General features: G+C 47.9%; 1 protein-coding gene across 3 annotated transcripts in view; it reads left to right on the top strand.

Moving 5' to 3' along the window:
- CLCN4 (chloride voltage-gated channel 4) overlaps nt 1-15,177 on the top strand; it is a 69,175-nt gene extending 53,998 nt beyond the window's left edge. For all 3 annotated transcript variants that reach the window (XM_077888749.1, XM_077888750.1, XM_077888751.1), the window contains 2 exons: nt 4,270-4,486; nt 11,128-15,177. In XM_077888749.1, coding sequence (XP_077744875.1) covers nt 4,270-4,486; nt 11,128-11,218 — 308 coding nt within the window. In that variant the 3' untranslated portion in view covers nt 11,219-15,177. The remainder of the gene's footprint in view (nt 1-4,269; nt 4,487-11,127) is intronic.
- The last annotated feature ends 790 nt before the right edge of the window (nt 15,178-15,967 follow it).

The raw sequence follows: 15,967 nt of genomic DNA, 5'->3' as shown, positions 1-15,967 counted from the left end.
ATTTGGAGCTGGATCATTCTTTGCTGTGAAGGCTGTCCTGGGCACCATAGGGTGTTTAGCAGCATCCCTGGTCTCTGACCACCAGGTGCTAGTAGCATCACCATCTCCCAGTTTTGACAACCAAAAATGTCTCCAGATAATTTCCAAGTGTCCACTAAGGATCAGCTGAGAACCAGTGCTCTAAAAGCATGGGAATAGCTTACTGAATGTGTGATTATTTCTAGTCTTAACATTTCCTGGTCTGTCATAGTTTGTGAAATTTACTTTACCAGCACTCATAGTTTGTGAAATTTGTAAGCACAAATTACCCTCCCTGTGCTTGGTGTTATCATCGTATTGTCCGCTAGACAGTGGAATGTACCTTAACAGGTACTCACAAAACGTACCTCATTTTTTAGGAGCTGTGGCCACTGATACTGGTTCTGGTAGAAGAGATAACAAACCTCCTGTGTTAAGAATAGCTTAATTGATCTTATTTATTTATTTATTTATTTATTTTTTTAAATTTTTATTTACTTATGATAGTCACAGAGAGAGAGAGAGAGAGAGGCAGAGACACAGGCAGAGGGAGAAGCAGGCTCCATGCACTGGGAGCCCGATGTGGGATTCGATCCTGGGTCTCCAGGATCGCGCCCTAGGCCGAAGACAGGCGCCAAACCGCTGCGCCACCTAGGGATCCCTAATTTATTTATTTATGATAGTCACACAGAGAGAGAGAGAGAGAGGCAGAGACATAGAGGGAGAAGCAGGCTCCATGCACCGGAAGCCCGACGTGGGATTCGATCCCGGGTCTCCAGGATCGCGCCCTGGGCCAAAGGCAGGCGCTAAACCGCTGCACCACCCAGGGATCCCCTTAATTGATCTTTAAAACAATTAAAAATACAATTTATTACATTTTTATTAATTTTTTTATTTTGATTTATTTTTATTTTTAATTTTTCTTTAAAGATTTTATTTATTTATTCCTGAGAGACATGGAGAGAGAGGCAGAGACACAGGCAGAGGGAGAAGCAGGCTCCATGCAGGGAACCCAATGTGGGACTCGATCCCGGGACTCCAGGATCACGCCCTGAGCCAAAGGCAGGTGCCCAACCACTGAGCCATCCAGGCGTCCCTTTATTGTGTTTTTTAAAGCAATACATAGGGGCGCCTGGGTGGCTCAGAAGGTTGGGTGTCTGCCTTCAGCTTGGGTCATGATCTCAGGGTCCTGGGATTGAGTCCCATGTCACGGGCTCCCTGCTCAGCAGGAAGCTTACTTCTCCCTCTGCTCATCTTCTCTTTCTCTGTATCTCTCTGTCTCAAATGAATAAATCTTAAAAAATAAATAAATAAAATTAAATGAAAGTAATACATATTCCTAGAATATTGGGGAAATCAGAAGCAAAAAGGAAAATTAAAAAAGGCACATACTTTCTCAGCAGCATAGAAGGCCGTGGTTAATATTTAGTGCATTTCCTTATCTTTTGGGTCTTTTTTTATTAATTAATTTATTCATGAGAGACGGGGGGGTTGCGGAGACACAGGCAGAGGGAGAAGCAGGCTCCATGCAGGGAGCCCGATGTGGGACTTGATCCCAGGACTCTGGGATCACACCCGGAGCCAAAGGCAGACACTCATCACTGACCCACCCAGGCGTCCCATCTTTTGGGTCTTCTACATATGTAAACATTGGGCTTTTTAGGGGGTTTCTTTTCTAACATCGGCTTTCACGAGTCCCTAGGGCCTGGGAGTCTACACTCTTGTAGCCCTGGATCATCCCCAGGGTGAGGAGTCACTATTTCTTGTGTACCCGCCATGTGCTGGTCCTGTCCTAGTTGCTGGGCGAACAGGGGTGGCCCGAGCCAGTCTCTGCCCTCTGTGAGCATACATGCTGTAGTTTGTTGCAGACATTTGGGTGACTGATGAAGATTTCTTGTCCAAACCGGGAGTAGATGGTTCACCCTAGCAGAGGCAAAAAGCTTTCTTGTTGGTTCTTCCATTCATCAGGTTTTGGCCTGTGTGTAGCACCATGCCCCCCCCCCCCGCCCCAACGTTTGAAGTGCTAAGAGAAGTCTAGATAGTAGAGTTCCAAAGTGGCCTAGCAGGGCCCTTCCAGAGAGAGAGCAGCAGTTGGCACTCTTGGAGTAGCAAGGAACATGGCTCACATATCTGGCTCTGGGCCCAGCTCATGCCTTCAATTCTTGTTCGGCAGTGAATAGCTCATGGGCTTTCCTTCCCAATGCGTCTTTTTCTTTTTTTTAAAGATTTTATTTATTTATTCACGAGAGAGACAGAGAGAGAGAGAGAGAGGGACAGAGACACAGGCAGAGGGAGAAGCAGGCTCCATGCAGGGAGCCCAACATGGGTCTCGATCCCAGGTCTCCAGGACCACGCCCTGGGCCGAAGGCAGGCACTAAACCACTGAGCCATCCAGGGATCCCCACCCCCCCCACCCCCCGCCAGTGCGTCTTATGTGAAATGGGCTCTGTTCTACATGGGAGGCAGAACCAAGCACACTGCCATTTAGTAGAACTGCTCACTCATTCTTTCACTTATTGATTGATTCATGCATGGTTTTGACGATCATCTGTTTTGTGCCTTCTGTATACCAGGCATTGTCCAGGCACTGGGAATGTACTGGTGAGCAGGAAATCACTGAACCAGCTGCTGTTAGAACCAGGGCTTCTAACCCAATCAGGAGATTCAGTGGAAATAGAAGGTTGTTATTTACTTCAACAAGTGGATTGACAGTTCACTAAGTTGTATTTGGTTTTACAAGGGGTTCAGCAAATCATGTGTCCAGTTCTTGATTGAGGTTCGTGGCTCGAGCCAGTCCTGATGTGGATTGATCCTTAATCCAGTTGATCCGATTGTTGAACTAGATGGGATTCCTGTTATGTGGGCCGTTTGGAGAATTGGTCAGTCTGTGCCAAACGAGCAGCACATTAAGTATGTGTCGATTGTTGTCTCCTCACCTTAGTGCTCCGCGCTGGAACCATTCTTGATTTAGGAGAGAAATGTGCAGTGCGTATCGTGTAGCATCCACATTTAAAAACGTTGTGCGTCAGCGTCATCTGGTATTTGTGGTTGAATCCTATCCCATTTGATGTAACTAGATTTAACCTGACCCACATAATGTGCCGGCATTTGCCCAGCGGGCCCACTGTTTCTCTTTTAAACAGAGACCCCTTTTCAAACTCAGCCTGACCCCAAATGTGGCCAGTTTTCCATTAGAGTACTCTATTGCAATAAATGGCCTTAGAGCAGGCAGTTAGAATTTTATTTTTCAAAGAACAATATAGGTGAATAGTAGTCTTTGAGAAGGCAAGAAATGTATTATAGAAACCAGGATCCATTTTAAGGCAAGGCTCACTGTACATTTTTCCTAACCTTTTCCCATGAACCAAAAGAAAGATTAAAATTCCAACAGAAGGAAAATCGCCTTGGAGAAATATCTTGAGACCGATGGATTTATTTCATGTGTGACTTAAAATAGCCTGGGTTTCTAGTACTGCATAAAGCTGTATTTCTAATGAGTTCCTGTTACCCTACTTTTCTTCAGCTTGCTTTTGCATGTCCTTGCCTACAGATAGAAAGAGGCTAATTGTTACCATAACAGTTTTACTATCTTTCTTTGAGGAATCCACAAAATGGTCCGTTTTTAAGAGAGGAGATCCAAGAGGTGGGGGGAACGTGGCTTTTCTGGAGTTATTTCTTTGGTCCCGGGAGTCATGTTTGGGATTGAGCTGCATTTCTGGGCTCTGAGCCTGGGATGGTCCTACTGGTTTCTGTTGCTTTCAGGATTCATAATGCCATTTGGGCCAGTTAAAAGTTAGTTTGTAAAAAAAGAAAAACAGCATATTGAGGTCATTGGGCAGCTCAGCGAGATTTCTTATCATGTCCAACTTGAGCCCATGATGAGGTGAGGGAGTGTTAGGAAAGAAAGGTAGAGGACCCTGGGCCTTCTGGGTGCCCTGGAGCCCAGGAGGAGGCAGTACATGCTCCCAAAGAAGTTGCCCTGCTCGGGCCCATGTGTCAAGACTCTGGCCGTGAATGATCGGGTCACAGCAGGGCACCCTTGCACGGCATTGGCTTCCGAGAGATGCCAATTTCACAGATGTTTGGCTGAAGCCCCTCGTTAAGAAGGCGGCATTTGCCCTCTGCACCGCTTCTCTGTGGGATTCTAGGCTGCAGACAGAGGGGAGAAGTGTGTTTCTGTGGGTATGGGGCAGGGGGAGTTGCCAAACAAGGGCCTCTGTGTGGCTTATTGATCCTGCTTGCCCATTCTAGAGAATGCCAGACAGAGGCAGGAGGGCATCGTGAGCAATTCGATCATGTACTTCACGGAGGAGCCCCCTGAGCTGCCGGCCAACAGCCCGCACCCCCTGAAGCTGCGGCGTGTCCTCAACCTCAGCCCGTTCACGGTCACGGACCACACCCCCATGGAGACGGTGGTGGACATCTTCCGGAAGCTGGGGCTCCGGCAGTGCCTGGTGACGCGGAGTGGGTGAGTGGCCCGACGGGTGTGGATGGATGAATGAGTCACGGTCTCAGCCCCCTGGGGCCTCGCGGATGACCAGGGTGGACCAGTATGGGGCAGGGGTGGGGAGCACGCGTGGGGAAGCGAGGGCGAGCGGTGCGATGGGAATGAAGTGGGAGCCTGGGGAACTCCGCACCGGGGCCACTGGGGCCCCCCTGGGAAGGTGGGAGCAGCTTTCCGAAGGGCTGCTGTCCCGCCTGAGGCTGAAGGTTGAGTCCAAAAGGGGAGGAGCCAAAGGAGGTAGTGGCTGCTTTGCCGCCCCCGCAGCAGCTCTTGGCTCGGGGAGAAGGTGCAGCCCGTTCTGCTATAACAAGACTGTGCATTCGTCAAAGACCTGGCGCTGCACAGAAGTAAGCAGTGAAAGGCACAGGCTTGTGGGAAAAAGGCTGGGTGTACGACCCGCAGCAGTTCTGGCGGCGTGTGCACACACGCACCAGGCGGACCTAATGAAAAATGTAGCACAGCTTTGCACCTTAAGTGGTTAAGAAACATGTAAATGCTCTGACACACAGATCACTTTTCCTTGAAAAAGCCCTGCGGTTTTTTTTGTAGAAGCGGGTGTCATAAGGGTTGCTGCTGGTGAGCCGTGTACAGGTGAAGGTGGAGCGACCCTGGGCTGGGGGCGCCAGCTTCCTCTGTAGTCAAACATCACACAGAACTTTGGACTCCCCAAAAACTTACCTACTGGTAGCCTGTCGTCGACCAAAGCCTTACCGATAACACCCAGGGTCGATTAACGCATATTTTGTCTGAACGTGTATTACATACTGTATTCTTGGAGTAAGGAAGCCAGAGGAAATGTGATTAAGAAAATCATAAGGAAGAGACAATACATCTATAGTGCTGTCCTGTATCTTTTGAAGAAAATCTGCATATAAGTAGACCCATGCAGTTCAAACCCGTGTTGTTCAAGGGTCGGCTGTGTGCCTGTGGCCCTGGGGTCGGCCGGGTGCAGATTTCTGCATTCACCTGGAATTTCTCACTGATGAGATGACCCATAAGCAAATGTGAAGTTCACATTATGCTCAGATTCTTCCCTAATATAGCAATCTGTTCAGAACAACCTCACGTTTCCCAAACATCTGTTACTGAAGAGGTGAGAGATTTGGTGGCCCCACGGCATTGTCTGTGCCGCGGCAATAGTACTTTTGTCTTGTGTTATCGTAAGCCAGGAAACTAGTGTGGCAAAGATCAAAAGGTTCGTGATGGTGTGAGAGGTACCGTGCCCCAAGGGCCATTCTTTGGGTTCAGAGGTGTACCCCAAATCCCATGGCTTTAGAAGCTTGGGTGGAAGAAGAGATTGGCTCAGTGAGGGTAGCCTGGAACCTAGTATTGTGCGCCCAACCTACTCCTCTGTAGGCTGAGGGGAGGAGGTGAGCTTGGGCTGTGGAGACGTTGGCACCCTAACTGTATTGAGGCCTCACCTCTCTAACGTAGTTTACGTTGCAGAGCCCACACTCCAGTGTAGCCGAGCAATTCTCAACCAGGGTGGTTTTGCCCCCCAAGATTTTGGGTGTCACAGCTAGAGAAAGGGGAGGCTCCTGGCACTTAGTGGGTAGAAGCCAAGAATGTTGTCAAACGGCCTGCGGCGCATGGGACGGCCTCCGTTGCAATGAAGGGTCACTGGCCCGGGATGTCACCAGCTCTGGGAGTGAGTGACCGCGGACCAGGTGCCCGTGAGCAGCCACGACTGCCGCCTTATTCCCTTGCTCCCTTCCTGCCGTCCTGGCTGCGTGAGGGGCCGAATGTGCACCCTGGCCCAGGGAACAACTAGGCTGCGTGACACGTGCCCTCAGCTCCGACCGCAGCTGGGGGGGGGGTTGGTGTTGCACATGGGAGGGACAATCAGTGAGCAACAAATAAATGTTCGGGGCTAGAGGGGACACTTGCTGGTGATTTTTTAAAGGTACCCAGTGGGCCACAGAATCCCCCCGAGTATAAAGCTCTAGGTGAAACCCCAAATGCTGGCGCCACTGCAGTGACTGAGCCCTCGGGTCTGGGAGGGTTCTCGAATATATATGTCTGGCCAGCTCCCGGGCACGCTGCTGCCAGCCGGACTCCACTTTGCAAAAACACTGAAGCCCATTTACATACTTGAATTTCCAGCGCTCGGCAGAAATACCACTGTGATCACCCGTGGCGTCTCAAGTGCATAGCAGTTTCTCTTTTCCTTTAAAATAATAATCCAATGTCAGTTATCATTGGAATTTCCAGTTCTGGCAGGAAATTCTGCCCTTAACGCCCGCTCACACCTCACGCAGCCCCATGAGGTTTTCCTGTGAAGATCTGGGTGCCGAAATTGGCTCCGAATGTTCTGCGAGAAAACAAAATCGCACTCTCTCTCGCTCTACATATTTTAAACAAACACAGATGCTGATACGTTCCTGCTGGCAAGGGATCCTTGTTTGCGGGCCTTTCATCTCCTCGGGCTTGCAGCCAGGGCAGGCATGTCTTGAGCCAGCTTGCGTTTTTGATGTACTCCGTCACCATGTGCCTTCCCTGTGCTCGTCCCGTGGACCCGCCTCGCCTGCAGGATGGCTCGGGGCCCCGGGGTCCAAGCCGACCGTGAACCCTGCCCAGGAGCCGCAGAAGTCTCTGTCCCCAGAAGGCCCGAGGCTGCGGAGCCTCCAGTGGCTGAGACTGCATTTGGGTGGCGTCTTCCGCGCAGGGGATCTCGACAGGCCGGGCGGGCAGGGGAGGTGGTGTCAGCTTTCCCCGAGCCTGCTAGGTGGGCCCCCAGACCCCGCACGGGTGGCCTGCCCAGAGGAGCCCGCCCGGCTCCTCTAATTGGGTGCATTCCTGGTCATAGATGGACCGTTTATCAATCCCCTCGATTCACTTGAACTCTTACCCAAAGGGGCTGGAACACTTGATTTACATCACATAGGACTGGTCATGCCACTAACGATCTGCGCCGGATTCCGGGGGGATGCTGAGCTGTCCCCTTCCGCTGTCGTTGTGGGCCAAGGCACAGCTGGCGCCCGAGCCCAAGATTGTTCTGAATTCAGACTTCCCCAGAAGGGCTGTGAGAGCTTGAAGGGGAGGGAGGTCGTCCGGACCGCTCCAGGGTGAAGAAAGGCAGCAAGACCAGGCTTTATAGATATGGGAAGGGTGTGTGTGTGCGTGTGTGTGTGTGTGAGAGAGAGAGAGAGATCTCAGAGAGAGATCACAGAGTCCTCATCACTTTGCAAACACTAACAAGTCCTACTTTTTCAAAGTAACATTCACTTCATCACCAGCTTACTGGGCTATTTGTTTGTTTTTTTATTTTTTTAAAGATTTTATTTATTCATGAGAGACACCGAGAGAGGCAGAGACACAGGCAGAGGGAGGAACAGGCTCCCTGTGGGGCGCCCGATGCGGGACTCGATCCCAGGACCCCTGGATCACGAGCTGAGCTGAAGGCAGATGCTCAACCGCTGAGCCACCCAGGCGTCCCAACTTTACTGCATTCTGATAAATTTGGGAAATGTATTTGCAGTAATATATAAACAGAGTTGAAGCCAAGTAGCTGTAAACAGCTGAGACAGAAAGCAGTTTCTGGCTCTGTCCTTCACGGGCACCCTTCTCCCTTTGGGCGACCACTTTTCTCCCACAAGAGTTTCTTTTCTTTAATTAGTAGACTATTTTTTAGAGCAGTTTTGAGTTCACAGAAAAGTTGTGCGTAGAATACCAAGTTCCCGTACACCCTCCCCTGTCCCCCCAGCTTCCCTTATTAACATCTTGCCTTTGTTATATTTGCGGCCTCTGATGGACTGATATCGATACCTTATTAACTCAGGTCCCCAGTTTACACGAGGGCTCACTCCTGGTGTGGTACATTCTGTGGGTTTTGATAAATGGAGAACAACCTGTATCCACCATTGTAGTATCACCCTGGGTGGTTTCTCTGCCCTAGAAATCCTCTGCCCCCGCCTCTTCATCCCTCCATCCCTCCCTCAACTCCGGTGACCACTGATCTCTTTACTTTCTCCATAGTTTTGCCTTTTCCAGAATGTCATAGAGTTGGAATCATGCAGCATGTGCCCTTTTCACACTGGCTTCTTTTACTTAGTAAGAGGTATTTAAAGTTCCCCCATGGCTTTTCATGGCTTGACGGCTCATTTATTTTTAGCGCTGAATAATATTCCATTGTCTGGAGGGACCATGGTGTATGGACCATGGTAGGTCCATTCACCTACCAAAGGGCATCTTGGTTGCTGCCAAGGTGTGGCAACTGTGACTCAAGTATCCATCTTCTTCTTCTTTTTTTTTTTTTAAGTATCCATCTTCTAAGAGCTAAGGAAATTCTTTTCTATCACCACTGAACTGCAATTATGCAAAATTAATAGTAATTCAACATATTCAATATCCAATTCATAATAAATTTCAACCCAGAATTCTTTCAAGGTTCACACATTGCATTTGCTTATTTTGCCTCTTTAGTCTTTCGTCTAGAAAAGTTGCCTGCCTTTTTTTGGTTGTTATTTATGATACAGGTCCCCCCCCACCCCCGAAGGATCCAGATCAGTAGTCTCACTTGTAGATCCATAGTCTCACACTCACTATGGAGTTTGATTGCTTCCCCATAGTTTGATTTGGTTTAAGTAGTTTCTGACAACATGCCAATGTAGATGAGGTCATGATGTCAGCTCTTCCAGCTTTGTTGGTGATAAGCTCTGCCACTTAGATGAGATGGTGGTGGCTCGAGTCCTCCATTGTAAAGGGACATGTCTCTCTCTCTCTAATCTGTGGAGGGGTCCTTTGAGACCAGGTGAATTTTTTGTTTTCCAGCAGCCGTTTACCCAGTGGCTTTGAAATCCACTGATAATTTGACTAAACAAACTTACATCGGGGACTGCAAAATGTTGATTTCCTAATAAGTCAGTCCCGCTTTTACATTTCCCCGTTTTTTGGATCATCACGATAGAGTCATGACGGTTTGTTTTGACATCCGTGTTGTCACTATTCTTTGGATTTAGCATGCTTTTTTTAAAAAAAGATTTTATTTATTTATTCATGAGAGAGAGAGAGAGAGAGAGAGGCACAGACACAGGCAGAGGGAGAAGCAGGCTCCCTGCAGGGAGCCCGATGTGGGAAGTGGGACTCGATCGACTCGATCCCGTGTCTCCAGGATCATGCCCGGGGCTGAAGGCGGCGCTAAACCATTGGGCCACCCGGGCTGCCCCGGATTTAGCATGCTTTTAAAGTCCCCTTTTGCTATTTTCTTCTCTCCTGAAGATGTTACTATGAGATAGAGGGGAACAGTCGTACCTGCTGTCTCCCCCAGGGGCATAGGTGGTCAAACCAATGCAGGAAAACAATCACTTGGTCAGGGTTGGTTAAGGGCCAGGGTGCTCAGGGACAAAGGAGTCAGAATGCCGGCCTGACCCTTTTCACTAACCTGCATCCATTTCACCAGAGGGAACTGAGTCGAACGCTGCTCTAATACTTAACTCTTCCCTCTTCATACTCCTTTCTGTTACATAGGAGAGGAGTTTGACTATATTTGGCTTTAATTTAAAAACAAATCACAGTGTATTTTAATTGTGTTTTCTGAGTTGGGGGTATATCATTATTTTACACATAGAAATCTTGAGACTGTCTACTTCTCTCTCTTTTTTTTTCTTCTTTTGGTGTGCTGGCGATCAGGTGAGCAGCATCCTGCAAACTCACTTGGCAGTGGAGCTTTCTTTCTCCAGGGACGCTGTGCACATCCCTTTCTTTCAAATCTTTTACTTGACTGAGGGGGCATGATTCGTGCCAGCAGGTGGTCATTTAAGTATTTAATAAAATCGAGATTGAGGCAAGGGCTGCTAGGAATGGTTGTGGAAGCGTGTCCTGCGCTGTCCAGTATACTCTCTACATTGTCATGTTTGTGGACAGTGCTCCTTGGGGTTGTGCAACGTGTAGTCCAGGCAGCCTTACACAAGGCACCCTGGGAAGAGGCCTTGTTTTTTATAAGTTTGAAAGCAGTAGGATTTTGGAAGAGGAGATCATTTACATATATGATCAAACTTTACCCACCCAGTGCGGTAGACTTAAAATAGAATCGGTTATCTTATACTTAAAATACCTTATACTTGGAATTTCTGTAATGTGGTTACGTTTCCACAATGGCTTTCACAAGGCCTTTTTTGATTGATTATGGTCTTGAAATTTAGGAGAGTGTATTAGTCATTGTAGGTTTATGGCTGTAATTAGCAAGCTTGCCATCCCAGTGGCCTAACACGGTAGTGATTCATTCCCCCCCACATCACATCCAGTGTGGGCTTCAGCAGGTGTGGGCTCTGTACCATACAGTCATTCAAGGACTTTGAATGGTCTTTGAATTTGGTGGCTCCTGAGTCAGTCCCCTGTGACCTCAGAGTCCTTCACTGGCTCCTCTGCCTCTGGCTGCCAGTTGAGGAGAGAGGGTATCAGGAAATGTGCAGGTGACCTGGGAAGGGCATCTCTCCTCTCTACCTAATGCCGTTGGCCAGAGCTCACTCAGTTGTCCCCACCCGAGTGCAAAGAAAGCTGGGAAATGTCTCCCCATGTGTCCAGGTGGAAAAGGCCCTGGGCTTTAGGGCAGGCATGAGTCAATATTGCAAAGCTGACCTTCTTTCTCTGTTTTGTTTCTTTTCCAGGAGACTTCTTGGCATCATCACGAAAAAGGATGTTTTGAGACATATGGCCCAGATGGCAAACCAGGACCCTGAATCCATCATGTTTAATTAGAAACAAGGTGGCATTTATTTTGAGAAAAACACAACTGTGTCATTTTAAAAGAAATAAACAAGTGATATGTTATTATCCTAATGAACGATTATGCACTGGGGGCAGTGGAAACAAAAGCTTTGTTTGAAAGGAAGGATGAAGCCTTTTTTAAAAAAAGACATCAACGAGTAGGCATTTTATAGCTTTAACCCCTTCGGAGTTTCCAGCTGTGTTTCTTAATGAGTTTATTAACTGCCATGGGGGCATGTGGGTGGGTGCAAACGATGTGGTTTGTCCAAGGACATGGAACACAGATGCTGAGTCCAGAAGGTTTGCCCCTTCTGTTTAAGGCTGATGTTTGTGAAGTTTTGAGTCCAAAAGGCAAAGGAGCACTGACCTGTCAGCATCCTTTATTTATTGGTTTCTGATGTTTTGCTGCTATTTTACCGAATCAGACTAAAGATATTTGCACTTACTTTGTTGGAAAAGAAAAAGAAATTAAATTGGAACATAGTGAAAGCTGAAAGGGTGCCAGTGGGTTCACTCATGACCATCCCCTTTCTTGCTCCTGTTCCAAGCCTAGTGTTTTGCTTATCCATCAGTTTCCAGATCAGCATCGAGGTTTCCTGCAGTGATGAGTATGAAGAATTCTTTCTCTCTGCAAGCCCAGCATCCTGGGACTGCATAACGAACTACTGGGGTGTTTAGTGCTGCACGTATTTCCTCTCGTACAAAGGGATTCATCCTGATTTTGAGGGTATACGCACCTGCTCGTTGTTTTGCAAATGTGTTGCATGTGCTCCACCTGTTTATTGCTGTTGCCTGTGCATTCTGAATTATTGATCAGTCCAGCACTTTCCATGGGCCACATCCTCTATGTTGCCAGCTTGCCATAAGTGTGCTTTAATTTCCAAATAGCGTACGTGAGAGTCAAAACAGGCTACCCAGTGTTACTACTTATTTTTCCTCTCAGATCTTATTAGCTATGGCTGCAGAGAGGGGGAGGCATACGAAGTCTCAGTGGGAACTCCTCCGAATGGATTGCAAGAGAAATACTAAATTGATTCTAAATCTGTTCCATTATCTTCTCCATAGGATGCAAAACGTCCGGCTTTAATGTCTAAGCGGGCACTCGCATACTCGTAGGCAAAGCACAGAGTTAAATTGTAGACACCAGTTTGAGCACCGGGCATCTTTGTACTGATGGTGCATTTATCTTTTGAGTCAGGACTTCGGTCTCTTCTGTGAGAAGGCACGGAGCTGTAGGTTAGTCCGCTGTGTGATCCGTGTGAGTACGATTGCTCCCACTTGCCTCTCACGTCAGCCTTTGCTCTTCCCAGCTCACCAAGTGGCCCTCACCCTTTGTAACCTCGTTATTGGATATTGACCTACCAGGTGTGCATTTGGCTGCAAGTAATAGAAAAATCCAACAAACGGTGGAGAGCTGAATGAGAAACCTGGGGTCGGACACTCTCGACTGCCCCTGTGTTATCATCGAGCATTCGTGCCCTTTGGCACTGTTTTCTACCATCCTTAGGCCTCCGGCTTCCTGCCTTGTAGCCACAGGTGGCTGCTGCGCTGCCAGGCAGGATATCTGCTTTCCAGACACGGAGGGGGAGGAAGAGGCCACGAAACAAGGTGCAGTGTCTGTGTGAGGAAAGCAAGACTTGCCCAGAGATGCTCAGCTCACGTCCGTTGGCTAGAATTCTGTTGCATGACTCCCCCAGCCGCATGTGAGTGTGCGAAGGGAAGTCTTTAGCTAGGCATATTGCTCTCTGAACGAAATTGAGATTCTCTTAATAAGGAAGGGGGCTTGGTCCTTGGGAGGGAATACTGTCTGCCCGATTGGATGCCATCGTCGTGTCCCTGTCGTTGCCCTTCCTGTTCTCCTTACCTTCTTTCTTGCCGGACCCACTAGACCCTCTCTTCTCACCTTATAGTTTCCCACCCCTTCTGTCAGATTCGACATAGAACTGCCAGTCAGAAGCCATCCTTTCTTAGCCCTAATGAAAATGTTCGTTTTGGATAAAAACCTAGAAACTTCTAGTCGGTATCAGAAAATGTACCGATACGTTCTTTGGGTTAAAAAAGTTAAGTCGGAGCATGCTGATAAACTATGGAAGATTTCTTTCTGTGATCAGTTGGCCTCCAAAATCATATCAAAGAGCCTCTTCAGCGTGGAAATACCAGTCAGTGGTAGAGAATTTGATCTCCCTGCCTCCTTCGCGGCACAGAAGTATCGAGTAACAGATCCTATTATTAGTGTTGTGACTGAGGTTTCTATGGCACATACGCAAGTGAAGCTGGATTCTTCTGGACTTTAAATCCTAAAAGGTCTTAAAGATCACTTCATGTGGTTCCCTCTTACTCCCACGTGGCCTCCCACAAAAGTATTCGTCATAGCCTGGATTTATATAATCCAGGACACGCTTTCAGCTGAAATCAGGAGCTTCAGGAGGGAACACGAAACAGTGAACAGATAGCCAAAGGTCAGTGAAACCACAGACCTCGGCCTCCAGCCGAGGCCATGGAGGGATGTGAAGGGATAGCTTACTCCAGACCAAGGTCACCGAGGGGTGTCGTGTTGTGTCCTTTTCCCCAGTGCTTAGCATAGAGGGCTCCACAAATTCATGGGAAACCATTGGGAGTTGTTCCTTGACTCAGACAACCCTGTTTTCTTTCATAAACTGGGCCTCTAATTTGTTGTGGGGTTCAGGCTCTTGGCAACAGAAGGCCAGGGTCAGACAGGCAGGTAAAGGTCGGGGATGGGGAGGTTTGCAAGCGGGGCTCCTGGGGTTGCTTGCCTTCCTCCTCTGGACTGGCTCCCCTCTGCGGTCCACTTGCCCACCGGCCTGGGGTCTCAGACAAGCTGGATGGGGAGCGGGCTCCCCGCACGCTTTGTCCCTCTTCCTGGTAAAAGCACGTGGGTAGGCATTCTGCAGCTCTTTGCTGCGTCCCGATGTAGTTCATCCACTTTACCAGGTGATCTGATGAGCTAGAGGACTAGAACTGGGATGTGGAAGTAAAAGAAACATTTCTCAGAATAATGTGTGTGTATCTTTTTCCAGAACCAAAGCCCTTAGACTTTTTGTAGAGCTTTCTGGATTCTTCTGAATCGGTGTTTTGTGTAAATAAACATAAACGCAGAATGGAAAAGGAGTTCTCTAACAGGGCACATCACCCTATTTCTTGTTCTCCCGCTCTGCTTCGAAGGAAATCTGTCGTAGAAGGACAGACACCAAATAAAGAGTAACCCGAAAGGGACATGCGAATTTCTTGCGTTTTCAGTGCATTCCCTGGGAATGCAGATGTGCGCATGGCATTAAGAGAAAGGTTAAATGTGTTAGAAGCAAATCAATATTCAGTGTTTGCTGTTTCACAACCAGGCAGTCTCTGATTGCTCTGTTTAGTGCTTCCCAAAGACCTGACCGAGGGGAAGACCTCTCAGTAGATGTATTTTTGGCCCTAGGAAGTCACAGAAACTGAAAAATTGGTTTCACTTAGGCGAGAACTGGTTACTTTAAATTATCAACATGCGCAAATCTGCTCGGTACTCCTTATCAGATGGAGAGCTGGAAAAGATGAGAAACGCGAGGAGCAGCGCTGTCGAGTTACATGATTGTAATAGTATGCCTTCATTTTAATTTCATGTGGGCAGTGTTTTATCACACTCCACTTGGAGCCTTTGAAATGATTTACATGAAGGGGGGGAGCATGTATATCTAACCTGGGAACATTAACCAGACTCCGTTTTCACCGACGCAGTAATAACTATTTATTTGCCGTCCTAGGTGTGCTGGGAATGAGCCTGCGTGTGACTTTTATGAGATCTATTCGCATTTGGTGTTGGAACAACCACATAGCAATGTGGTTGTTTTTTTTTTTTTAATTGTAACCCTCTGTGTAAACGTTGGCACCTTATTAAAAATTAAATGTTTGAACTTTACTTTTAAAAATAAAACAAGCACAGTCCTCAAGAAGCATGTTGTAAATGGAAGAGATAACTGATTTCACAGCATGTTCCCACCCAGCGGAACCTCTGGAAACCTGATTCCGGTGACTGCCGAAACGTCTGGGGAAGTTAAAGAGTGATTCTTAAGATTTTCATGCAAGATTGTGACGTCGGTTTGGTCAGCTTTAACATGCCTTGGTCTGAGCCTGGTGGGTGATGGCCAAATAACAGTTCAGACGGGAGCTATAAAATTTCCAAGGATGGGGCAGGACCACTGTCCCCAGGCCATCCGTGTGTCTGCCCTGCACACGGGCTGGGCAGGACAGGTCGGGCCGTGGTCTAACGTGAATTCTTTCATCCCTTCAAACTTTATATCTATTACTTTGGGAATCACAAGAGATTAAATTATACCCTTCCCCACCAGTGTGCTGGTTTTTTTTTTTCAGCTTTACAAAAATTGGAAGGAAAAAATGCAGAGAATGCCCACATCCCTTTGACCACCTAGAAGAGGCAGTGAGAGGGATCCCTCCTAATTAGGGGGAGGGAACCAGCCGGGGGACAGCCTACAGAGGATCATCCTCAACACAGAGACCAGCAAATGCAAATGTCCTGAGGTGGAAATAAGCTTAACTTCCTGGGGTCCCACATGAACGAGTGGCTACCGGATGGGTGGTACTTACAGAGGCAGAGGAAGGTATTTGAAGTGGGTTTTGTTTTTCCTTTGGTGGGAGGGTAACACAGGCAGATGCTTCAGAGTCTTACAGGGCCAGGTACAGACAGGAATTTAGAGGAATGATGTGTTTTGACTTGCATCATAC

Source organism: Canis aureus, chromosome X (assembly GCF_053574225.1).
Source record: "Canis aureus isolate CA01 chromosome X, VMU_Caureus_v.1.0, whole genome shotgun sequence".
Lineage (NCBI taxonomy): Eukaryota > Metazoa > Chordata > Mammalia > Carnivora > Canidae > Canis > Canis aureus.
The sequence above is the reverse complement of the archived record's forward strand: the minus strand, read 5'-3'. Positions and strand labels throughout refer to the sequence as shown.